Source organism: Aedes albopictus, chromosome 2, assembly GCF_035046485.1.
Source record: "Aedes albopictus strain Foshan chromosome 2, AalbF5, whole genome shotgun sequence".
NCBI lineage: Eukaryota > Metazoa > Arthropoda > Insecta > Diptera > Culicidae > Aedes > Aedes albopictus.
The window spans coordinates 286433160-286459582 of NC_085137.1; the positions used below are offsets into that span (position 1 = coordinate 286433160).

At 37.3% G+C, this 26423-nt stretch overlaps 1 protein-coding gene across 1 annotated transcript; it reads right to left on the reverse strand.

Moving 5' to 3' along the window:
• Window positions 1-9521: 9521 nt before the first annotated feature.
• Window positions 9522-24893, reverse strand: LOC109411151 (cytokine receptor). Its single transcript, XM_029872930.2, has 10 exons — window positions 24650-24893; window positions 24462-24558; window positions 13773-13849; window positions 13417-13604; window positions 12437-13350; window positions 11511-12262; window positions 10135-11297; window positions 9879-10064; window positions 9699-9810; window positions 9522-9630 (listed from the first exon to the last, which is right to left on the reverse strand). Exons 3-10 carry the CDS (start codon window positions 13840-13842, stop codon window positions 9581-9583), a joined length of 3435 nt encoding a protein of 1144 aa, XP_029728790.2. The 5' UTR covers window positions 13843-13849; window positions 24462-24558; window positions 24650-24893; the 3' UTR covers window positions 9522-9580.
• Window positions 24894-26423: the final 1530 nt, after the last annotated feature.

A 26423-nucleotide genomic window follows, 5' to 3' on the forward strand; every position in this document is an offset into this window, starting at 1 on the left:
GTAAAAAAAAAACAAGTTATTTCAAAAACACGCGCAAAATAGTGACGATGACATCCAACATAACTTGATTTTTTTGACTTTTTTTACTGTTAGTTGTTAGTAATTTGTTAATATTCTAATTTGAAATCCTACTTAAACTGAACATACAAAAAGTTAGAAATTGTACTACCCTAACGTTACTGTAATACACATAACCACTAGCCTGGTACACGGTTTATATGGGAAAATACAAAAAATGGAAAAACTCCAACTCCTGTATACTTTTTGAGTTCCACTTTGGTCCCATATCAACTGTGCAAAATTTCAGATCGATCGGAAAAACTATATTTTAGCGCCCGCCATTCTTAGTTTTTCATACGATTTACTATGGAGAAATTTCACTTCTACAAAGAAAAATCGCTAGGAGTCACCCCTAGATCGCTAAAAATAAGTCGATGAATGATTTCTGTAGAAAACTTCACGAGGAATCAGACCTCTGAAGACTGCAAACCGATGCGACGTTTGTGGAAAAAGTTATTCAACCTCCCCCGATCGATAAAATGACGAGATTTTATTATTTATTGTTATTCCTTACATGTTAAACAGCGTTGGCATGCCATTCGGTTTTCAGTCAATAACTTTTTCCACAGGCCTTATATCGCTTTGCGGTCTTCGGAGGGTTGGTTCCTCGTAAAATTTCCAACAGAAATCATTCATCGATTTATTTTTAGGGGTTAAGGGGCAACCTGTGGCGATTTTTCTTTGAAAAAGTAATTTTCCCCATAGTAAATCGTATGAAAACTTAAAATAGCTGGCGCTAAAATATAGTCTCTCCGATCGAGCTGAAATTTTGCACAGTTGCTATGGGACCAAAATGGAACTCAAAAAGTGTACAGGAGTAAAATGTCTTTTGGTGTCCCACGCTAATAACCACAAGTACACTAAATAGGGAACTGCATGAAATTCTCCCCTTCTCTTTCACTCTTACAGAAATTTTGTAAACAACAAGGCCATGAAACGTCAAAATCCCATACAAAATCAAAACAGTGCAGTGCCCTATTACATGAACTTCACATACACTCAGGCAAATAAACCTAAGATTATCATAAGGTCTAACTTATGAAATGGCCTTTAAACAATTCATAACGGCTAGAACGATTTTCATAAGGTCGGTCTGTGACGCAGAATCGACTCACAGTTTGGCTTTTATACACATTTAGCAACACGATATTCTTAAGCGCCGATAGCCGCGTGGGTTGGGCACGAGCTCAGTGATCTCGACGTTTATGGATCGATTCCAGTCTGCATCATTTTGTGATTTTTCTGCTCTTTTCATAAGTTTATCTTATGTAATTAGGTCATAATGAGCATGTTCAATTTTCATAAGGTATTCTTATAGCATCCATACTTTACAGTTATGGCTAAATTTCATAAGGTATTTTGATGAATTTCGGTAGTTTACTTCGCTGAGTGTACTATTGTAACCATTACACGAACAATACACACAAAACACACGAAGTGAGACGAAAACGGTCAGTATCTACATGAACTGGACAGTAGATTTAGTAGCCAACCGATAGCCAACTAATAAAGACGGCAAAGCATACGCGCGCGTAGTTTTGATGAAGAATAAAAAGTCATAGTTTAATTGGACGTAATAAAGTGGTTTTGATTAGAAGAAACAAGTGTAAGTTATTATTGGAAGGAAAGGACTATAGAAAAGGACCAAGGATTAGTGAAAGTGGTTAAGAAGGGCTTGAAAGGACTGTGTGAAGAAGGATTGGATTTTGGTGAGAAAGAAAAGTGATTTCTTCAAGTGGAACACAGCGTAGGACCCTGGATACAACGGAAAAGGTAAACTCAACCCACGAACCGCATCCCCCAACATTTACGACGTTTTTTTAAAATAACGCGGTTTTTTTACGACGGTTTTTTTAAATAACGCGGTTTTTTACGCGGTACCGGTTACCGTCGTAAAAAAAAAACTTCAGTGTAGTACATACATATATTGTAATCTCATGGTACTTGTCAGCCGAATTTTGTAATAATTTTGAACATTTTGCAGCTGGCTAAAACTGATGTTGTCATTGTCAAGTCTGTACCAACTCCCTGACCCCACACCAAAATACCCTTTTCCTTTCCCATGGCGTTTGTGTGGTCAACAATGACTATTCAGCCATTACCCTTATCATCAGCTTTGGACTGACTTGCGCACTCATTGCCTCATTGCCCCACCAAATGCTGCAAAATACCAAGAGGAAACATTGGATGAATCCCAAGAAGAGCTCCCGAAAAAAACATAGAAGAAACTCTGTAGGGTAACCATAGAGAAATCCTAGAGAGATCTCCTGAAGAATTCTTAGATTAATTATTTGATTAATTTCTTGAGATATTACTGAGGCATCCATAGATTTTTTGAAGATATCTCTAGATGGATCTCCGGTAGATTTTCTAGAGGAATTCAAGCAGAAATTTCTGAAGCAATTCTAATAGGAGTACTGAAGAATCTATTACGAATAAATAATAAAGCACTATATTGTCTATCCGGTTGGAATCAAGACCGACATTCAATCAAAAATTGCAATTTTCTTGGTCAACAAGTGTCGCAACTGTTTCGCATCTAGTGCGCTGTGTTGCTGACAACAACGGGAAGGATGCGCATTACATTTGACATGATTAAAAAATGGCGCGAGTTGGGTCGCGTCGCGACTTGATTGTGCGAAGTCCGGTTTGGTGGCGGCCCGACAATAAAATAGAATATTGACGAATTTCGTGCCAACTCTTCTATGGGGCTGGCAGCACCCTCATAAAATTTTTTGTATAGACGAATAACCACGCGGCCAGGTTTGGGATGCTATAACTTTGGTTTTAGTCGATGGATTGAGTTCAATTTTTGACACGGAACTACTAATATGCTGAATTTTACGTATAATATTTTGTACTTAATGTTATCGTTCACAGGTTTGGGCGTGGCAAGCCTTTCAAAATGTGCAAAAGTGATCGGACAGCGGCACGCGTGTAAATCCAAGGAGTACCGCTGTCCGATCACTTTTGCACATTTTAAACGCCTTGCCACGCCCAAACCTGTGAACGAAAACTTTTTGTACTGCGTATACGTAAAATTCAGCATATGCAGTGTTGAAAAATTCATTTAGTCATATCTAAATTCTATCGCCTACAGCTAATTTTAGAAGCTGAACCTGAGAATATGGTATATGAAAAACTTGTGCGGCCAGACCAGTTCTGCTAGAAAGTCACGGAAAAACCGATATTTTTCGAATATTTAATTATTTCTATTGCATAGATGATCCGATTTATAAAATATTAGTTTGATGCTCATCCTTGAAATTTTCAACCAGTTCCGGTCCAGATGGGATTCCTGCATATATTTTGAAAAAGTGCTCCAGTAGTTTATCCCTTCCTCTAGCTTTGCTCTTCAACATGTCGCTTAAATTTGGAATATTCCCTGACCATTGGAAAAAGTCGTATGTATTTCCAGTTTTTAAGAAAGGTAACAAGCAGGAAGTTAGTAATTATCGAGGTATAGCTGCTCTCTGCGCCACAGCAAAATTGTTTGAGAAGGTAGTGTATGCCTTTCTCCTTCACAATTGCCATCACTTCATTTCCGAGCATCAACATGGTTTCATGCCGAAACGGTCCACAAACACCAACCTGGTTCTCTACACGTCATTCATCGCTAAGTCTTTGCAGAAGGGCCATCAAATAGATGCCATTTACACAGACTTTTCAGCTGCATTCGATAAAATCAACCACCGGATTGCGATTGCTAAGTTTGCGCGTCTTGGTTTCTCAGGATCTTTTCTCAGTTGGCTACAATCGTATTTATGTGACCGCGAAATGGCTATCAAAATTGGTGATACTATCTCGAATTATTTTCCAGTTTCTTCCGGGGTACCACAAGGCAGCCATTTAGGACCCCTAATATTTTTAGTCTATTTGAACGACATCAATCTGCAACTCCAGTCTTTTAAACTTTCTTTCGCGGACGATTTTAAATTGTATTGGGTTGTCAACGACAATCAAGATGCTACTTTCCTTCAATCTCAACTGGACGTGTTTTCCGCTTGGTGTGATACAAACCGCATGGACTTAAACGCCTCCAAGTGTTCCGTGATTTCCTTTTCCCGCAAACTTGCTCCGGTTGTTTTTGATTACAAAATTGGATCTGTAATTCTTAAGAGAGATAGTGTGATCAAGGACTTAGGTGTGCTACTAGATTCCAAGTTGACCTTTAAAGAACACATCTCTTATGTAACCTCTAAGGCATCCAGAACACTAGGTTTTATGTTCCGTATAGCTAAACATTTCAAAAACATTCAGTGCCTAAAAGCTCTATACTGTGCGCTAGTTAGGTCAATTCTAGAATACTCTTCGGTTGTCTGGGCGCCGTATTATCAAAATAGCATCAACCGCATTGAGTCAATTCAGCGTAAGTTTCTGCGTTTCTCTTTGCGTCATCTTCCATGGAGCAACCCTCATGATTTACCGAGCTACGTTGACCGTTGCAAACTTATTGGGCTAGAGTCTTTAAGTGTACGTCGTGATGTTTCAAAAACTCTCTTTATCTCTGATCTTCTACAATCTAAAATTGATTGCCCTCGTTTGTTATCACAGCTGAACTTCAGCATTCCTTACCGCAACCTTCGAACCAGATCCTTCTTATTTCTAAGGAATGCCCGCACTAATTATGCTCACAATGAACCTCTCAATAGTATGGTCCGCCTGTTCAACCGATGTTCCTCCGAGTTCGATTTTAATTTATCCCGTTGTGTTCTCCGGAAAAAATATGTCCAAATTCTGTTAGCCTCTTAAGCAATCCATTGTATTTTAGTCACTAGTTTAAGTAATGTTTTATATTAATATTAGAAGTAAGAAAAATTGTATCATTTGGAAACTATGTAATATCTGTTGATACAAAAGATGAGGAGGTTTTGCGCCCATTTGAGGATGGGCTAAATGTTGCTCTACTCAAGTGGGCTTTTCCCTGCTCCTAATAAAGAAAGAAAGATAAAAAAAAAAAAGAACTAGCATCTCAAATGCAATAGAAAGAGCTGGTTCGTATAATACACCAACACATGCACCAATACTCACATCTACACATGCAACCTACACAGTGCTGCGAAGTGTCAGTACCAACCGACATTTAGAGCTGAAATTGAGAATGGTAACCACTCATTTTTTCATTTATTATCGGAATATCAATTGAATAGCCTCTGATCATTCAACTGATATCAGCTCCAGCATCGGTCAAGGCACGTAGGGTCTGGGACCATTTGGGCAGGAGCACTTGCTGCTATAACTCAGTCATATTTGAACCGATTGACTTGATTTTTGAGACACTATCAGATACGCACAGTATCTAGCCATGAACAAAAATTCAAGTCAATCGGTTTGAAATTGACTGAGTTATAGCAGCAAGTGCCCAAAATAGGTGCTCCTGCCCAAATGGTCCCAGACCCTATCATTCAATTGAGCTCCAGCTAGGAAGCAAAACTTGTTTAAAGCTTTTACCATCATTCACCTATTTTTATTTTGACCACCAAACCCAACATGGACCCAATAGTTGTCCGACAGTGGCCCAACATTCGATAAAAATTGACCCGACTTTGACCCCACATTCGCTATTTTTTTCAGCCTGGCGGAATTTTGCAGGGTTTTTCGTGTGTCGTGCCCAGCTACTCGTTCGAGTAACAATTTATTCAATTGACAAAGATTCGCTTCTCATTGTATAGGTGCGCTGATTGAATAAAATTGTTTTGAACATAAATGGAAGGAAAAATAACTGAAAAGATTTGTTGGTTAGTGTTCAAATGAATAAGAAAAATTTTTGCAACACTGTCTACAACTATCTGTAAAATACCAGTGGGCGGGACAATTGTGCCTACCCATCAGTTGTAGCTGGGGCGTTTAGCGTTTGGCCCATAAACGCAGATGGGCAAATGCCAAGGGATGCGTTGATAATACAAGCAGAATTCTACATCTTCTTCTTCTTCTTGGCGTAACATCCTCTCTGGGACAAAGCCTGCTTCTCAGCTTAGTGTTCTATGAGCACTTCCACAGTTATTAACTGAGAACTTCCTCTGCCAATGACCATTTTTGCATGTGTATATCGTGTGGCAGGCACGAAGATACTCTATGCCCAAGGAAGTCAAAGAAATTTCCTTAACGAAAAGATCCTGGACCGACCGGGAATCGAACCCGTCACCCTCAGCATGGTCATGCTGAATACCCGTGCGTTTACCGCCTCGGCTATATGGGCCTATATATGGCGACCGTATTTAATATGGCGCACCCCGATATACACATGCAAAATGTTCATTGGCAGAGGAAGCTCTCAGTTAATAACTGTGGAAGTGCTCATAGAACACTAAGCTGAGAAGCAGGCTTTGTCCCAGAGAGGACGTTACGCCAAGAAGAGGAGAGGAGGACCCATTTTTGAAAGCACCGTCACTGCATGGAACGAGCTCACTAAACCCATGTGCATCCATCCATTGCTCCATTGCTGACCGGAAGAGAGCTAAGTTTTGTTGTCGTCTACCGTCTGGTCATGCAAGCCGGAAAAGAAAAAGAAACACTCACGGTTGTGCGACGAGATCCGGACGTGTCAGATAGAATTTTCGACTGGAGCTCTGATTATATGTGTTTCTCCAACACACGCAAAAGACGGCGCAATCCTAGTACCTACACAGGATCTAATATTTGACCAGAAATAAGTCAGTGCTAGCTAAAACATCTGGTTTGTTACGATCGAATTTTCATTAGTGTCACAGTCTCAGTTCATTTCTTGTCAAACATTTGACCTCGTGTACTCGGGGCCTTAAAGAAATAGAAACGTGTTTGTCTACAAAAACCAGATTAACAGCTGCCACCTATTAAAGCTAGAATGTTTCCATCCTAACAAAAAAAAATGAATAGGGGTAGTCGGGGTAATTTGGCTAATGAGGCAATTTGAGCACCACTGGAAAATCACCTAAAATCTAGTAATTTTTGAAAATCCACCTAGGACCTCCAATACTGGCCTGATATTGAAGCGATTGAAACATTAGAACGAAGTAATTTAATCTCATAGTAAATTAGAAAAATAAAATCCCTGGGCTTGAATTATATCTTCCAGGAAGCTTTGATTTCAGGCATGTGGTCGATGGCCTTTGCAGTAATGATTAGAATAGCTGAATGTATAATCAATGGCAAACAATTCTGTAAGAATCAGATCTCCAAGTCATCTGATATAGTTATACTGATCATGACGCTGCATAGTACATATATCGAACATTTGTCGAAGTCATTTATGTGCCGGGAAAATATAATTCCAAGTTGGAGAGAATATTACAAACTGAGGGAGGGTAATAGGCCCAGTCAGACCCCTGAATGGGCAATGTGGGTTAGTTTATGGGAATGCCATTGAAGGTTTGTAATATTCTCCGAGGCTTTCGAAATCCAACAGGGCGCGTCCCCGGGTTGCGGATAGGGGGAAAAGGGAGATTTTTCACATTTGTACTGTAATCAGCCAATGTGGTATTATCTCCTATGGTGTTGTAGTGCGAATGAATGATCTCATTCTATGGGAATTCGAACCTTGTAATGTATTGTTTATCAACTTCAATTTTCTAAGCTTGATAAGGTTTTGAAGACAAACATGAGATGAGAGAATTGCCTAATAGGAAAGTCACATCAGCAAAGCTTTTACATATGCAAATGCTATCCATGGGGTCATGTCTAGCATTTAATATGTATGGCAATGACTGATTCTTACCTAGCAGGGGTACTACAAGACCACGCGGACAATTCGATTAAAGGCTTAATTGGCTTTTTTAGCGCTGTTGAGATAATTCCATATTCTGAATCTACATGCGAAACTAAGTCGAAATCCAAATTTTCAAGAATTTTGGTGCCCGGGAACCTATTTTAAAATCAATTTGAAGTTTGTATGGGAGCGATTTGTCGAATCACCCCTCGTTGTATTTTGTACTGGGCGGAGCTGTCAAGCAGTTGTCCAGCTGTCAAAAGGTGATTTCAAAAAAGTCTCTTTGAAATGGATTTTTGGTATCAAAATAAAGTGCTAAAAATCTGAAAAAAAAACACAGTGGCTCAGAAAAAGGTGCTCTTTCATATAAAATCAAAAAAACAATACATTTTTTAAAATTTAAAACCCCAATTGAGGATAATATATTTTCCAGAACTGAAGGGACATTTTTCCGGGGTGACTGGTCGGAGAGGGTAAAAGTTTCCGTTTGTTATAATTGACAAAATAAACAATCGGGCGCTTTTTCTTTCTATGACTTGCTTGGTATTTTGTGGATTATTGTTTTTTGGTTTTGGAAGGTATGCGATTCACTATTGAGCCTTAACATTATTTTGCATCTGAATAGCATTGATATCGTCAAGTCTGCACCAACCCTAATCCCACACCAAAATACCCTTTTCCTATCCCATGGCGTTTATGTGGTCAGCAAAGACTATTCAGCCATTACCCCTCCTTATCATCGGCTTTGGACTGACTTGCGCTCTCATTGCCCCACCAAATGCTGCAAAATGAAAATGAAAATGAAAATGAAATAGTAAATTAGAAAAATAAAATTTAAAATTGTTGGCCAAATTACCCCGACGAGGGCTGTACAAAAACATCTCATAAGACTTCTCTTGTTTAAATACCTTAAATATCTTTCAAATTAGTTTGTTTTCTGTACACTTCAAGTTGATACTAGGGTAGAAGCTTCAGTTTTGGCCAGTCCGGAGTTTTGGCCTGTTGCGATCTAAATTGGCGTAAATTTATTTTTTACTAGTAGATCCTAATACAATATGATGATTACAGCTGTGAAAACCACACATTTCGATTAAAAACTGGAAGAAAAAAATATATTTCCTTAAAAAATCAGCTCCCATATATCTATTTTGGCCAGGGTGTTTCTAATTTGGCCACTCACATAAGAAATACACGTGATTGGCCAAAATAGAAACCAAACTTAAGAATATGGCCAAAACTGCGGCAGTGCTTCTATTTTGGCCAGTGCCACTTTTAATACAAAAATCAAGTATAGGCTTGGTTTCTGCATTTTTCCTTCAAAATATAGATTGAAACCTTTCATTTGACACATTGGTTGTTTTCATAGGATTATTGGTTATTTTTATAAAAATGATTTCCCTTAGACTGGCCAAAACCGGTGCCCGCACCCTATATGATTCAACATCAAGCGAAGCATATTAAGTTTGTACTGCACTAGGCGATATACATTCTTTATTGAAAATAGGGTGCTCATATTATTCCGACGGTTCAAAATCGACCCAAAAACAACACTTTTTTTTTAAATCATTTTTTGGCATTTAAACACGATTAGACTATGATATTTTTATGCAACTAGTAATAGTATTATCAGAATCATTCTGACCATACGATGTACGAGAGATTCAACGTTGTTTTCTGCATCTTCAATCGACTTTTGCTTAAGGTGGCCAAATTACCCCGATTTACCCTACTAGGCTTGTGGAATATGTGATACAATTAAATTATTCGGCCAACGAACTAGTGTACAGTACAACAATATATATTGTTTAATACAATTTTACCAAACATTGATAATCATTACTGCATTTTTAGACCATAATCAGATAGCTGCTTATGTGTAACGTATCCTGGAATAAAAACAAAAAAATATAATAAAATGCATTGAACGGAAGGAAACTATTTAATTTATAATTACCAGAGATTCCATCAGCATCCGTAGTAGACACAATAATCGATGTTTTCGAGAGGCTCGGATTGTTGATTCCAGAGAATGCACTTGGCTGAATGTAGTTGGACGTGACAGTAGGCTGAATGAAAAAAAAAATGGTAAGGTAGGTAAGGTGCTTCAATACAGATACAATACCATATATATTACCTTAGCTAAAGGTGCTTGGACATATCCGTTTGTGCTCGGTTTTGCTACAGGGGCTAAAACGTATCCTGTTGATGGCAAACTTAAAACATTATCCTTATTTACATTAGTCTTAATATTCAATATGTCAGTGTTCATTTGTTCAGTCGGTTGACACAAATCCTGTTCCATAGGTAAGTATTGTTGCTCCTAGTTAGATGAAAGAAGATTTTATAATTAGTCCGTGTTATGAAAACATGCTACTATTATTCACACTTACCGATTTCCCGTCATCGGATAGTGACAGCAAATCCACTTCGCCATCCACCACACCGTCATCGTTGTCGATGTTTTCGTCATTTGAACCAATACTAGTAGAATCGTCCAAATTGTTCTTTATATACCGATGGCTGGGCGAGTAGGAGAGCAACGTATCGCCGGCGTTCTTTTCCGAGTACCCGTTGACGTAGCCGTCGTGGCTTTCTTTAAACAAATCCGGCTTATCGGACGTAACGATATCGTTCAGAGCATCCGGAAGCACAACCTTAATGTTTTTGATTTGCTTCATTTTTTTCAAGCTCATGTAAGTGCAGATAAGCAAACTGATGATTCCCAAACACGTGACAATTGATAGAAAGATGATTGCTGCGGTGTTGCTCGGGCCATAGTTGCACCAATGCGTCAGTGGCCAGGACCACTCGCCGTGCAGAATAGTGGCATACTGATCTATTTTCATCCAGTCAATAAAAGGTACGCTGTGGCCGTTAAGCTCACATTCCAACCCACTGGGGTGTGAGTGATAGTTATACGGGTTAGGCACTCCATGATTTAGGTAATAAGAATACTTCTGATCACAAGCCAGCTTGTTCCATTCGGTGTAGTTTGGGGCATGGGGGCTCAAGATAACGTTCACGGCACGAACGGAGAATTCGTACTTATCGGTGCGATTGGAGTCAGCGGACCCCAAGCAGATGGATCGCTTCAAGGTGCAACGTGTGCCGGACACACGCATGATTATGGCCGATTCTTCCGTTTGGGTATTTGTTTTAATCTTGAGTTCATAGTACTCCATACATCCGGCTTTCTTCTCCGGTGGTTGCCATATTATCGACAGCCTGGTGCTGTTCGAGCCCACTGATCCGGGTTGTGTCATGATTCCCGGAGTTCCAATCTCCGTTGTAACGTCCACCGAGTTGGAGTTGTTCGAATAAGCTATGGTGTAGGCTCGAACGATGATCTTGTAGTTGGTGAACGGCTCCAGACCGGTCAGGTTATACGTGACATGGTCGGTATAGTTCTCTGGATCAATTTTCTTGTGCTGATGATTGTACCAAACCTCGTAGTTCATTTTGCCACCGTTTATTTGCAGCGGGGGATCCCAGTGTAATATGACTGAGTCGTTGCGTACGTCTTTCAACATAAGGTTTCGAGGTGGAGATGGAGCTGTGGGAAAAGAAGAAAATGTTATAGAAATAAAGCTGAAAGCCTATAGAGGACGAATGCCGCATGGTGTTTTTTTTGTCACTGACAAAAGATGTTACGGCAGCGACTTTCTTTCTCTATTAGCTCTGTTCGTTATGTAATAACGAACAATTCATCAGAATATGGTACCAGTCGCAACTAGTAAACGATGGGTCTCTCTCTACTATTACTTACCATCTTCCAGCGTCGTATTGAACAGTGGATCGCTTCGGGGGCCTATTCGAGTCTTCGAATACATCGCTATCTGAATTTTGTACGTGACGTACGGCTTCAGTCCAGTTATGCGATGCGAGGTGGTTCCCGTAATGTTGAGAGATTCTTCCGGAACTTTGCAGCTTTGATCCCGCGGTGAACTGATGGGACAGTAGATGATACTGTACCCTTCGACTATTGCACTATCCCCACATTCCAGCTTCCACTCCAGATCGATATAGGTGGACTGCATAGCTGGGATCCAAATGGTTTTCAGTTTGCCGATGTCGTTCTTCTGGGTGGCCGTACAAGACGCCCACACCATGCCAGACGAGAAGTTACCGGAATTGGCAGCGACAGCAAAATTTAACGTCGAGCTGACGTTGTTCAGTTCATAACTGTCTCTTGTACCGTCGATCTGATCGAAGTTTATGGAACCATTGCAATCGTTCGGTGAATTACTACTAGAATTACACCAAAATACTGTGTACGATGTGATTTTAGTTGCGTATTCCGGAACCAGTTTCCATGAGAGAAGATATTTGCCGGAATCCGACAACAGTTTGGTTATTTCCGGTTTGGGAGCTCGGTATCGCCTAGCTGGTATGAAGAGATGACTCGCCCCAAACGAATCTCCCTCGCTGTTTGAACTTCGAATGACAAATGTGTAATTACCATCAGTCATATTCCTGAATTGAATCATAGAGCTTCCATTGCGACCTTCGGTTATGTTACTGAAAAGATAAAAATAATAAGCATCAGATACCGTACGAGACCCATTTTCGGAATGGTTAAGATAATCTCACTATAAAGGATACAATAAACAGAAGCGTTTTACTCCAGGCATCATAGTATGAAACTGAGAAACATCATCTAATTTCAAATAAAACTATTTAGCAATTACCTACCTGATTGGGATTCCATTTCTGGTAATCTCCGATATTTTATATCGGAAGCCCGTAGCCGAGTTGTGTTTGCTTCTGGGAATTTCCCTCCAGTACACGAAAATGTCATTGTACGCGTTGATTTCGAACCCTCCGATGACCACCTCCGGCGGATTATCCGGCCGGCGAGGTAACGTTTTGAACAAACAGCTCGAATAGTTTGACCACATTTCCTCGTTGTTTTCCGCCGTCGCCGTTTTCATCCTGATCCGGACATCGTACGTTGTGTCGGCGAATTCCAGATTCTCAATGGGGAGCGTGTAGTTGGTTAAAGATTTGGCAAGGTTGACGATGCTGATCGGTTTCCAAATGGAATTATCGAAGCTGGACAGGATTTTGATTTGGAAAATGAAGTCACGTTTGAAGGTTTGCAGCTTGTACGAAATGGCCCAATGCAGGGTCGCGCTCCTGGATGTGATATTAGTGGCTTGGCATACCGTGGGCGCTTCCGGTATGACGTTATCGTAATTGTTGATGGTGAAATACTCCACGTTACGTCCTAATGAGTTGTTCGATACCAGTACGAAGTAGTAAAACTCGTGGGACTGCCGATATGACGAATCTAAATCGATCAAGCACGACCACGTGTCCGATTTGCCCTCCAGAGGGCAATTGTAGTCCACGAATGATGTTTCCTTATCGAATTTGAAGTTGAGCTTGTAATCAGTGGGTATTGGATTTTGTTTTTGCATAAACGTGCAGTTCATATTCTGCCAGTTCTCCGACCGACATTTGAAGTTAGTCACATTATATGGTTTATATCCAACGTAGACACTTCGCATACCTACACCCTTGGTGTGATTGAGCTTACAAATGCATTGGAATTTTCCTGCCGATGCATTATGGACACTTAGTTGAATTGTAGTATCATTTACAATCTACAAAAAGGAGTTAGCAAGCATTATCTATTTGCATTAATGAAATCTATATTTCAGGAAAGCTACCTTCACATGTTCCCGTTGCATGTGTTCATGTTGCACCGGTTTGTGTTGTGTTGTTGTGTCGTTCATAATATAGAACATTAGATCATGGCTGTTGAATTTTTCGGTATCTGGATCCGAACGATTCAATGTGCAGCTAATGTCGTACGACTGGTTCACCAATCGAACGATGGGTTTCTCTGGCAGAACCCCTGTGAAAAAGGTATAAATTATTGATTGCAAAATGTATGTGAAACCAATAAAAATGCAAAGTAAATAAATGAGATTCTAAAAATTCTTTAAAATTATAAATTGGTAATTTGATAGCTACATGATTATATAGGTATAAAATTGCATATATTTCTATATTTCATACTTACATCCCAATCCTAGTATCGAACAGACACAGCACTGCAACGTTAGATAGAATAATACTTGTCTCCGTGTCATAGTTACTCTGAAAAAAAAGACGAGTTGATACGAATAAACAATAAACAGTAGAGTAAGGTGGGGCAAAAGTTCGACCTTAGTTGAAAATTCAATAATTTTCAAAAAATCGAAGCAGATAAAAATTTGCTGAACAAAGTTACGCCAAAGGTCTTTTCAATTGTTATTTTTCAATGGCTAATTCACTAAATTATTTTCACCACGATATCGATGATTTCAATAATTGTTATGCTGAAATCAACGACAACAAATTACGTATTTTACAGTGGAATGTTAGGGGTCTTAACGATATGCATAAATTTGATTCTGTTTTGCAAATTTTAGAAATGTGTAAGTTTTCTATTGATGTGATTGTTTTTGGTGAAACGTGGATAAGTAGCAGTAATAGTTCATTATATAAAGTTCCTGGATATGTTAGTTGTTTTTCTTGTCGAAATCAGTCAAATGGTGGCCTAGCTGTGTTCGTCAAAAATAGTTTGTCCCAGAAGGTAATAAAAAATGATTGTCAGGATGGGTTCCATCACATACACGTTGAGGTAGAGGTTAGAGGAATATGTTATGATATTCATGGGTTGTACCGCCCTCCCTCTTATGATTTTGTCAATTTCAATGTTAAACTAGAGAATGTAATTGAATCTTCTAATTGTAATGGCTGTTGTCTAATTGTTGGTGATGTTAACGTGCCCGTAAATAATGCTAGCAACAATGCTGTGGTAAGATATAAAACATTGCTGGAATCTTATGGTTTTGTATGTTCGAACACCTTTGTCACTAGACCGGCCAGCGGTAATATCCTAGATCACGTGATTTGCAAATTAGACGACATTGGTAGGATGAGGAACGATACAATTGAAAATGATATTAGTGACCACTCTATCATCATTACCTCCTTGAATTTGCCGTCCAAAAAACAAAATATTTTGCTTAAAAAAAGAATAATTAACCATCGTCTTCTTGAATCCGAATTTCAAAATTTCCTCACCAACATTGGCGATTTAGATGATGTAGATAACTGTTTAGAAAATATTATCGATAAATACAACTCATTACTTAATAATTGCACTAGAACGGTTTCCAAAAAAGCAAATGTTAAAAGTATTTTCTGTCCCTGGATGTCCTTTGATTTGTGGACTCTGATAAAATTGAAAAACAATTACCTCAAGCGTGTGAAAAGGAACCCATCCGACAACCACTTGAAGGAAATGTTGCAACACGTCTCAAGGAAAGTAGAAGCAACAAAAAAGCGTTGTAAACAGCAGTATTATGAATCTCTTTTGAATAACACGCCCCACAGTAGGTTTTGGAAAAATCTGAAGCAAATTTTAGGAAACGAACATAGTCAAAACAAAATAGAACTTTCCTATCAGGGTAGAAAAGTTTCTGATAATCTCGATATTTCTAATATTTTCAATAATTATGTTTCATCCATTGGTAATAATTTGGCAGCTAACATAACTAGTAGCTCAAACTTTCCTTCTTCGATTGGACGTCGGGTTTCTGATTCAATATATTTGCACCCTGCATCAGTAAATGAAATTCTGTTGGTTATAATTGATTTAGAGAATAACAAAGCTTGTGGTCCAGATAATATACCTGTAAAAATAGTTAAAAATAATGCAGATACATTTGCTGTACTTCTACAGAACATGTTTAACAGCATCATTGAAACCGGAACCTACCCTAATTGTCTCAAGGTCGCCAAAGTAATCCCTATATTTAAATCAGGCGATTCCAACGATGTCGGGAATTATCGCCCAATATCAACTTTATCAGTGTTTAATAAAGTTTTTGAAAAACTATTGGTAACAAGAATTCTAGATTTCTTTCATAAGCATGATGTCCTCTACAAACTGCAATATGGATTTAGGCAGGGCTGCAGTACGTTGATTGCTATTACTGAGCTTGTCGATAGCATTTTAAATGAACTTGATAACAGAAAAATAGTTGGTGCTCTGTTCTTGGACCTTAAAAAAGCATTTGATACGCTTAATCACGAAATTCTTTTGAAGAAACTGGAAATGTATGGTATACGAGGGGTTGCAAACAATATCATTCGTAGTTATTTGGAGAACCGTAAACAGTTTGTTTCCATAAATGGCGTTCAAAGTTCACAAAAACCTATTAACATAGGTGTCCCGCAGGGGAGTAATATTGGCCCGATATTATTTCTTGCTTATATAAATGACCTAGGAAATTTGCGGCTTCACGGAATCCCTAGATTGTTTGCAGATGATTCTGCACTGTTTTACCCGGGTAGTAATAGCGAAACAATCATGCGTCAGATGGAAGAAGATTTACAAATCTTGTTAGCTTACTTCAATACTAATCTTCTCTCGCTAAATCTATCTAAAACCAAACTTCTGTTCTTTCATTCACCTAGGAAGAAAATAGTTTACAATAGCAATGTAAGGATAGGAACAAATATTATCGAACGAGTAGATTACTTCAAATATCTTGGAATTTTCTTAGACACAACATTATCGTGGAAGAACCATATTAACCATGTAGAAAAAAAGGTAGCGTCTTTGTGTGGCATTATGCGTCGTATTTCTACTTTCGTAACTAGAAGAGCCCTTTTGTCGTTTTACTATGCTTATATTCATTCGCAGTTGAACTATTTGGTTTCCATTTGGGGAAGAGCATGTATTTCAAACTTAAAAAAACTTCAGGTTCTGCAAAATAGATGTCTAAAAATAATGTTTAAACGTCCCTTTCTTTATCCTACTCTCATGCTGTATTCAGATCGTTCTCACAATATCTTACCTTTGGTAGCCTTATGCGATTTACAAACCCATCAACTAGTCTTCGATGTTCTGCACAGAACGTTTATGCACCACAACATACAATTTCCTCTAGTAGCAAATATATATGGAACCAGGCAAGCCAACAATTTGCAAAGAGTAAGAGCTACTACTAGTTTTGCACAAAAAAGAATAAGATTTATCGGTCCAATGAATTTCAATCAGCTTCCTGTTGACTTGAAACAGTTAACAAACCGTAATACATTTAGGCTAAAATTGAAAGTTTATATGAAATCTCAACTTACCGAAAACCAACTATGATCATGATATCATCTGTTAAATCAACTTAAGTTAATTTATTATTATTAATATCACTTGTAAATCCCTTAAAAGGAATATATATTCCACTGGGATGTTACATCTGTGTAATTTTTGTTATATCTATCCTGTTTCTTCTAGTTTAAAGTAATTCCAAGCATACTCTTTGTAGTTTTTTTTTTTGTTATTGAATTGTGCTGTCCAGTTGGTATGCTTGGTTAGTTGCGTCCACTACCAGGAGGCTCTGTAGTTACAACACTTTTTCTATGTGTGTGTTTTATTCGAACTCTTGCCCCACCACTGGGGCAAAAGTTCGAATCTAGTGTTTGTGGAATTTCGCTACCCGTAGCCCACTATTTTGACACGTTGATAATAGGAATACCCAAAACCAATTAATATTTGATGTTGGAACTGGAATACACTTTAAAGTTCGATCTGGATTTTACCCAAATTAGGGTTAAATTTATTACACCAAAAATTAGTACTTTTCCGCCAAATTCAGAAAAAAACAACTTTTTTTCAACTTTGATCGAATATTCTCACTAATTCCATCATTTTCAGAGATAATATGGACATTTTGCAGAATTTGAAGTTTTTACCTAGTTGCCATATGACTCGAGCTCTTGCCTCACAATTCGAACTTTTGCCCCGCTATGTGTAAAATATGATTTTCAAATCTGTTTTGCAAAAAGTTATACTTGCTGAAGCATCTTCAAAAGATACCTAGTTATGCCCCAAAATAAAATATCGAATTCGATTTCATTACAATTCCATTCCATGCGATGGAAGACCATCGCATATTACAATTTTTTGATCAAAAACCAACATTTTGTTATAACTTTTCGAAATATTGATCAATTTTCATAATTTTTGGAGTGAAAGATTTTTTTTCGAAAAGGCTTCGAACAACCTTGACTCGCGAAAGAAATAATTTGAATTGAGCTCAAAAACTTCAAAAGAAACTCTTGCCCCACTCGAACTTTTGCCCCACTTTACTCTATCCTGTTTGTTACGAATAGGTATTCAATACCGTAAGTACCGTAAACTTCTGGCAAACCACTATTATTTAATATTGTGATACTAGGGCACTAGACGATGTCGTCAACTTGAGCAGAGTGTGTAGTCATTAGTATTTGATCGTAGTAGTTTTTAAAACTACTGTGTTTTGACTATTTCCATCGCACTAGTGTTCTGACCGAATGGAAGCTCTAAAGATGATTTGATAATTGAACAATATTTCAACAATCGCAAATCTCCGAAGTTACTGGACAACATTCAGAGAGAAAAAAAAGCAGTCTATGTTAACGCCTTCAAAGCACTATTCGTTAAAAATATTACAAAGAAATACTACAAATAATAAAAATGATAGAGATGAATTATATAAATCTAATTGGTATAAGTTTTATCTTTACCTAATCAGTCCATAATTGTCCAATGGTAATGAATTTGATTGTTAACATAATAACCTAATATGTACGGCTGTAAGCCAACTTATCCCAGCGTCCAAAGTACTGTATAGGGTAACGGTTGAATTTTGGACCCCTAGAGGACATTGGTTTGAATTTGATTCAAAATCAAACATATCCAGATGGTATTTACACATAATGATGATGTTAGTATGTTCGTAAAAGCCTCCACTGTCCGTCAAAAATACCCACAAGGTCATTTCTGGCTGAAAATTTGATGAAAATAACTGATTTTTGAAGCATCAGTTTTCACTGTTTTGGACACCCCAATATATTTTGGACCCTCTTCAGTATAAATTTTGGACACCCGGTGTTTAAACTCATTTGAAACTATTTTGGAAGAAATTGCCGCTTGAATATGCTGAATCACATTCTAATTACTTGATTGACAAAGGCTGATTAGACGAACTTTGCGAATTTAATGCGCTAGAATGATAAACGTTTTTGTTTACATCTGCAAGTTTCCTCAGCACCGCAATCTCTTTTTGTAAACATGATGCGACACTCGCACGGATGACGAGATTGGCAAAAAATAATTTCAAGGCAAATAAGGATATTTCCAGTGAGGAAATGATTGCTGCTCGTGCAGAGCGATCTTATTTAGCGAATGATTCTAAAAATTTCCTTCATCTCATCATTAAACCTGTGTAAGTTGTGATAATAGGACACAGGGGGTCCAAAATATATGGGGGTCCAAATTATATTGGTTACCCTACTCATACTTTCGAATCTACAGTGTATCAAACAATTGTCCGTACAGCATTTTTTTTTTTGTCAAAATATTTTTTCATTCAAAAGTTTATAACTTTTTTATGCGTCAATCAAAAACGCTGAAAATTTGACAAATCATGAATCATATATTAGAGCTCCATTGGTAAAATTTTGAGCGAGATCGAATAAGTTTTCTGAAAGTAGAACTTTTAGTAAAACTTATAAGATTTATGAACACATTTTTAAAACATTATATCTCAATATGTACTTGGTGGAATTCTTTCAATTTGTTTTGTGTTACATCTTATATGCAGCCATGTTTGGGTTTTTTTTATTTAATACAAAAAAATATGAAAAATGTGCTAATATAGTTGACGATGTTTAAGAATTTACCATATTTTGCACATATAATCTGCCAAACGTTTTCCATCAATAAAAGTGCATTAATTGAACGAAAAATCCATAGGACCTACTCTTCATATGTAGATTAGTAGGTCCTGTATAAAAATATTACATTAAGAAAGTTAAAAAAAAAGTTGAAAACACTTGGCACTTTTATTGATCAAAATATGATAAATTTCCAAATGACACTCTGAACATACACCGATTTTTCATATTTTTTGTAATGAATATAAAACCTAAAACGATTTGCTGCATATGAAAGCCTTAGGTATGAGCTGTAACACAAAAAAATGAAAAAGTTTCATCAAGTACATATTGAGATATAATGCTTTAAAAATATGTTCAAAAATCTTATAAGTTTCACTAAAAAATTGTATAACTTTCAGAAAACTTATTCGATCTTGCTCAAAATTTGACTAATGGAGCTTTAATATATGGGTTATAATTGGTCAAAATTTCAGCGTTTTTGATTTTCGCATAAAAAAGTTATAAACATTTAAATGAAAAATTATGTTGACCAAAAAATTGATGTACGGATTGTTTGATACACTGTAAATGGTTGAATGATGTGTGTAACGCAGAGTCCTTCCCCACCCACTCTTGCGTTACGTTAAATTAAACAATTATTGTTCAATTTGATAAAATTAAAAAAAGCTAAGATTGGGTTTAAGCTAGCTGAACTACAACTCAGCTTTAATTTGTGACAAATGCACTACGGACACTCCTTTGGTTCTCTTTAGAAGGGAGGGCTGCACAATTTCACATAATATTCATATTTTTAATCTTTTTTCACGTGTATCGAAAATATTCAAACTATGCTTGTTAGCGCTGCAAATGTAGCTGTCATACACTAATTAATAAGGATAGCTTCATTGAAACGATAGGAGAATCAGTAGATTGCGATGTATCCTGTTAAAAGTGCTTGAAGCGTCAATATTAGATCGGTGATATTAGGTTTCGAAGTTAACTATCATGAGAGGTAGGAAACCAATCGTGTAGTGCTGATGAATCACTGAAGATTTATAGTGTTAAATTATGAATCATGTTAAATAAAGTATAAGCTTAACTAGTTTAACCCTTTATAAGGTTGACAAAACTAGACTAGAAGAATTGTCAACGCATACTATTATGGAAATGATAATATACATGATTACATGTACAAAACAATTTTTGTTTGAAAGAGCGTCCCATATCAAAAGTACTCGCATAACAGTCCCATCATGGATTTTTGTGTCACGTAATACAAAACTTAGCAACTTTGAAGTGATTGTAATATTTTTCACAGTTATATATTCTAGGCTAGAATTTCTAGCAATCTGTAAAAGTTTCGAGATGATCGAAATATTTTTTTAGATTTTGCTGATTTTTCCAAAGTTTTATATGGAAACAAGTTTTTAAACTTCAAATGCCGTTTTCTCAATTCTACTTTTTAAGAATGGGACTGTTATGCGAGTGGGGGCAGTATAGGTAGTTGCCAGTGAATCAAAATTCAACCATCGCGCAACAATAATGACAATGTTGCAACTTGTATTTGTTGCGACAATCCACCCAATGCGACATAAGTTTGTCCCAACTTGAAAATAATAGGATTAAGGCTCAAATAACCATCATTCAATCATCAGCAATCATCAACTATTGAAAACAAGTTTTATCGCTCAAATTGACAAAGCGACTATTACAAGTTATTTCACTGTTATCTAGATGGTAATGAGAGTGCAGTAATATTTTTTTATTACTATTGGTTGAAATTTGAGCGAAAAACTGCATTTGAGTTTTTCAATACGGATGATGGTTTGTTTCCTCTTAACATCGTACACCACGACTTTAGAGATTTTTAAGCCTTGCATTGCGATTTTCGAATGGTAACTTCGAGTCTGTAAACACAACAACTGTGCTGAAAATCTATCATCAAACAGTTTCGACTTTGCGTTAGTAATAATTGATTATTCACGAGTTGAAAAGTACGCAACAAATTCAGCTTCCGTTTTGTCTGCAACAAAAATTTTCGAGATCATGTCATTATCTGTTACCAGTAGGGATAAAGTAATCGTCGCGCCTTCTTTGTTGCTTGTTTTGTGCCTCTTTGTCTGACAATTCGCTTCACTGGTAGTTGCCATTGCCCGTTTATAAACGCCACGTTTATAGGCCACCAGCGCTGGTGGCAATATTCTTGCCACTGCCCGTTTAGGGTGCTTTTTTTCTTTTGACTTCGACAAAAAGCCGGAAAAGAGATTTTAGAGTGGATTAGGGCTTCACCCATAATATAAACTGTGTAGTTTAGCTCATGTCGACCCATAATTTGATTAATTTTTTTTAAATATTTATCAAATCTATAATTTTACAACAAGTTTGAGCTAACTTTCTTCACACGGTCAAATTTATCCATTTTTTAGACTACAAATGGGTCCCAAATTGTTGTTTAAGCTTTGTTTAGTACCAAAAAAAAACAGGCGTTGTAAGTAATCCCAATTTTGCGTAAACCAAAGAAAAAAAAAACAAACAGTAGGGGGCAATATAGTTGCCACTGCCTATAAAGGGTTAAGCTGATTATTACAAAACAACAAGTCTTTGGTTTGCTCTTAGAATTAGTGTCGGGGCCGAAAGAATTCCATACCTATTTGTATTTTTTTTTTAATATCAGCTGAATCGATCATAGTTGAAGTTGGTATCATTTTCTGCATTTTGAATTTTCGGTAATCAAACAACTATTGACCTTTCTTATAACTTTGTCTCATTTCTTATGATGTTCAAGTACATACCTACTCTAAACTATTATTTAGTTTATAATCTGTAACATAAGTATACCTCTACCTAATAACAAAGCGACACTTGTTAAACATGAGCTAAAGGGTGAGTCGTTAATTATTGTGCCACCCTACCTTCAAGTGATTTGCAAATTGTCTACAGTTAACGAAATGAAACCAAATTTTTACTGTAGTTTCGTATATGTATGTATTTCAACTTTTTGGTATAGGTTCAAATTCAGGATGCGTTTTAGTGAAAATTCACATTTTCAATTAACGCCCTCCATGTGGACATGTTCCCCCCCACGGCCCATATAGCCGAGGCGGTAAACGCACGGGTATTCAGCATGACCATGCTGAGGGTGACGGGTTCGATTCCCGGTCGGTCCAAGATCTTTTCGTAAAGGAAATTTCCTTGACTTCCTTGGGCATAGAGTATCTTCGTGCCTGCCACACGATATACACATGCAAAAATGGTCATTGGCAGAGGAAGCTCTCAGTTAATAACTGTGGAAGTGCTCATACAACACTAAGCTGAGAAGCAGGCTTTGTCCCAGTGAGGACGTTACGCCAAGAAGAGGAGAGGATGTGGACATGTTCAGGCTCCACTTGCAACAAATAATTGGGTTTTTAAATGAAGAAAAATGTATCAATTTTCTGATTTTATGCGAAAGAGCGCCTTTTTCTGAGCCACTTTGATTTTTTTCAGATTTTAAGAACTTTATTTTGATACGTAAAATCGATTTCAAAGAAATTTTTTGAAATCACCTTTTGACAGCTAGGCAACTGTTTGACAGCTCCACCCAGTACAAAATGCGACGAGGGGTGATTCGACAAATCGCTCCCATACAAACTTCAAATTGATTATTAAATAGGTTCCCGGTCATCAAAATTCATGAAAATTTGGATTTCGGCTCAGTTTTGCATGCAGATTCAGAATATGGAATTATCTCAACACCGCTAAAGAAGCCAATTAAAGCTCTCTGGTTTGTTTATTCGCATCGTGCCTGGTTTTCACCCAGCTCCAAGCTTATGTTTCACTGACAACCGTTCCTGAAACCTATTGACGAACATTAAGATGATCCGATAATGTAAAATCATCAATTGTTCCAAGGCGCTATACCATGATTTTAGATTTTAGCATGTGATTGTACAACATCTTTTTTTAGAACTGTGAACTAAATTTATTCTATATCGAGCGGAATCTCACTGATAACTGCTCAATTCATTTTATGCAAACAATAACTGTACAAAATTTGGTTGATTTTGGTGAAGTAGGAAAAAAGTTACGTTAGTTTGAAAATGGCACAATAATTATCGACTCACCCTTTACGCGCAAGTTTTTTTCATAGCATTACCATCTTATCCGTTTTATAAATTGAACAGTTCTTATTATTTATTGGTCACCTAGCACCTAGCGGTGTAGTGCACAGTGCCACCATGGTGCTCTATTAGGGAGTTCTCATAATCAGGTCTTAGTGTTTAATTTGTATTACCTAGTTGTTTTACTCTTGAACCTGTATGAAAAATCAAAAGATTTCGTATGCTGTTTCCATTTGGCCCATTCAGGGGTAAATAGAAACCAACCATATTTTATCAAATAAGTAGAGCAATTGAAATTGGTTGTGAATGATAATTTTAATGCAAATTAAAAGTAATAGTAATAGTATTTTTTGTTGAAAACGGTAGCGTAACACGTAACATTAAATCAGGTCAATGATCAATAATGCAGATCCTTGAAGTGACTAAAGTGCGCACGGCTTAAGCAAGCCTAAGTATGCTGGAAGGAGTTTCTATTCTTCCGTTGATGGTAACATAAGAGTTGGATACAAGCATTTGGAGTTGCACCGAGTTAGGTGCATACACCATAGAAACAAGACACACGCAGTAGGCAGATCATTTCCTAGAATCTAGGCTTTTAAGGTGAACATCGTGTAACTATTTATAGACGATACCTACATATCAAGATTCAGCTGGAATAGAAAGTTTTATACATAGTCGGTGAATTTTTATGACTGCATCGATTGAATCAAATATTCCCACTTCCCTGAGTTTTGAAAATATGGCACGTACATTCCGTATCAATATTTTAAATCGATGGTCAATAAACCGTGGCAATGAACTAAACTAAACGATACCCAGATCCTGGCACGAAGATAGCATACAATTTTGGTAAACAAACCTGTCGGTACACAACGCACACATATAAACACTCACTAACACATGCGATAAGCACTTACCGTGTGAAATTCCAGGAATTAGAAAATAATTGTTGAGATCATTTTGGCAAATTTAAGCAATTAGCCGTGTTTTCAGATTCCTCAGAAGCGATGTTTCCTAGAATTGAACAGAAAACATCTTATTTTTACGACGAAAATCGGATAAAACATTCTTCAAATTTTATCGAATTCCTGGAAACAGCACCTACCAGCAGAAGGCGGACCCTCGCCGTTCGAAATGAGCAAAATTTCAATCTAGAATATAAGCACTAATAACACACAATCCGTATATTCCCGGATTGTTCACTGTATTCCACAGAATTTAGGCACTATCCGCGTAATAATATTCATGAAACATTTTCAAAATAAAACTTAAAATTTCCTACGTAAAATCTAAAGACTGTCGACGCTCTGCTTTATTTTCTCTGCCCAGATCATCAGTGCTGCCAGAACAATCAGAAAGCAGCATCAAATAGGGATGCACAATTGTAAACAGCAGAATTTCGATACTTTTCGATAATCGAACACTGAAACAAATTTCTAAAAAATGGTTGTCCAGATCTCCATTCGCGGTATTTCAGGCCAAACATTTCAATAGGTCCTATCTCCATTTGAGAGGCTCCCTTTATTCAATTTTATTTCTCTTTCAATTGGGTTCTTTAGGGGTATCCGGATTATTTCATAATCGGATTCTCCGCCCAACAATTAGTCGAAATCCAAAATTTCATAATTTTCGGAGTTAGGGAACTATTTTTAAAATGCATTTGAAGTTTGTATGGAGAAATTTTTTTGTTCGGGTCGAACTGTCACTTTATCGATTGAACTGTCATTCTATCCACAAAAATGAAAACTGTTTTGTTAATTTAACCATCAATTCAAAGGTATTGGAATCCAATAAAATCACGTTATACTCAGAAAAATTAGGTCTTTCGATTAGGCTATAGAAACTAGCAATATTTTATTCACTAAACAACCCAATTATTGCAATGTAATGATACACTTTTCAACTATTTTTGCAATACAAATCAAAAGACGATTGTTTTGACCATCGTTCAATGCAAGGAGACAATCATAACACAAACAGCCGAGATATGAACGAAAGAGAGGGAAACCAAAGAGAGCCTCTCCTCTGCAGATAGGACCTTTTGACATGTTTGGCCTGATTTATAAAAACAAAATTTAATGGAAGTGTAAAGTGTTCATAATGAATTGGCGTAACCCTGTATCCAAAATACGTTGGTTCGGTAGTCTTTTAAAATTATAGTAAGGGAATTCACTAAACAGTGTAACCTGATTAAACTGATTAAACGTCGCGATCACCAAGGCAATCTTTGATTATTGTTCGTGCAGTTGAAAATCGGAATTTTTGACACGCGAAAATCGATGTTTCTCCTAAACCATGTGTCGGACGTACGTCGGGCACAGTGCGCTGGATAGAGGGCCAGTTCCGCTGTCCAGCGCACTACGTCCGACGTTAGGTTTCACGTATAGATTTTGAGGAAATTCGATTGTCGGGTGTGAGGAAACTTTGGGTTTCAACCGCGACGACAATATTTTATTCGCAAAATCATGAAACATTTCAAATAAGCAGAAAATCATAGCTTAAGCGCAGTTTCGAGTTCAAAAGGAATTACTCAAGAAACTTCTTGAGCGATTCCTGGCAGAAACTTTCTACGGTGACTGCCATTTGAATTGTCATTTCTTCGCAACTGCGTACTGCGATGGAAGAAAAACTGGTTTCTTGAGCAATTCAGGCAAGGAATTTCCCATGCATCAAGATAGGCTGAGAAATTCCTTCTGATCTGCAAACAGCGCTTTACGCAGCAAATTAATATGTTTAGTGAATCCCCCTAGTAGTTCTATGAATGAATTTTTGACCGGCATTTGAATTCCTAAATACGTGAATTTCAATCAATAAATATCACCAATGTTGTACCAATACTGTGTTGTACAATAACGACGTCGTTTCGTAAAATAATTAAA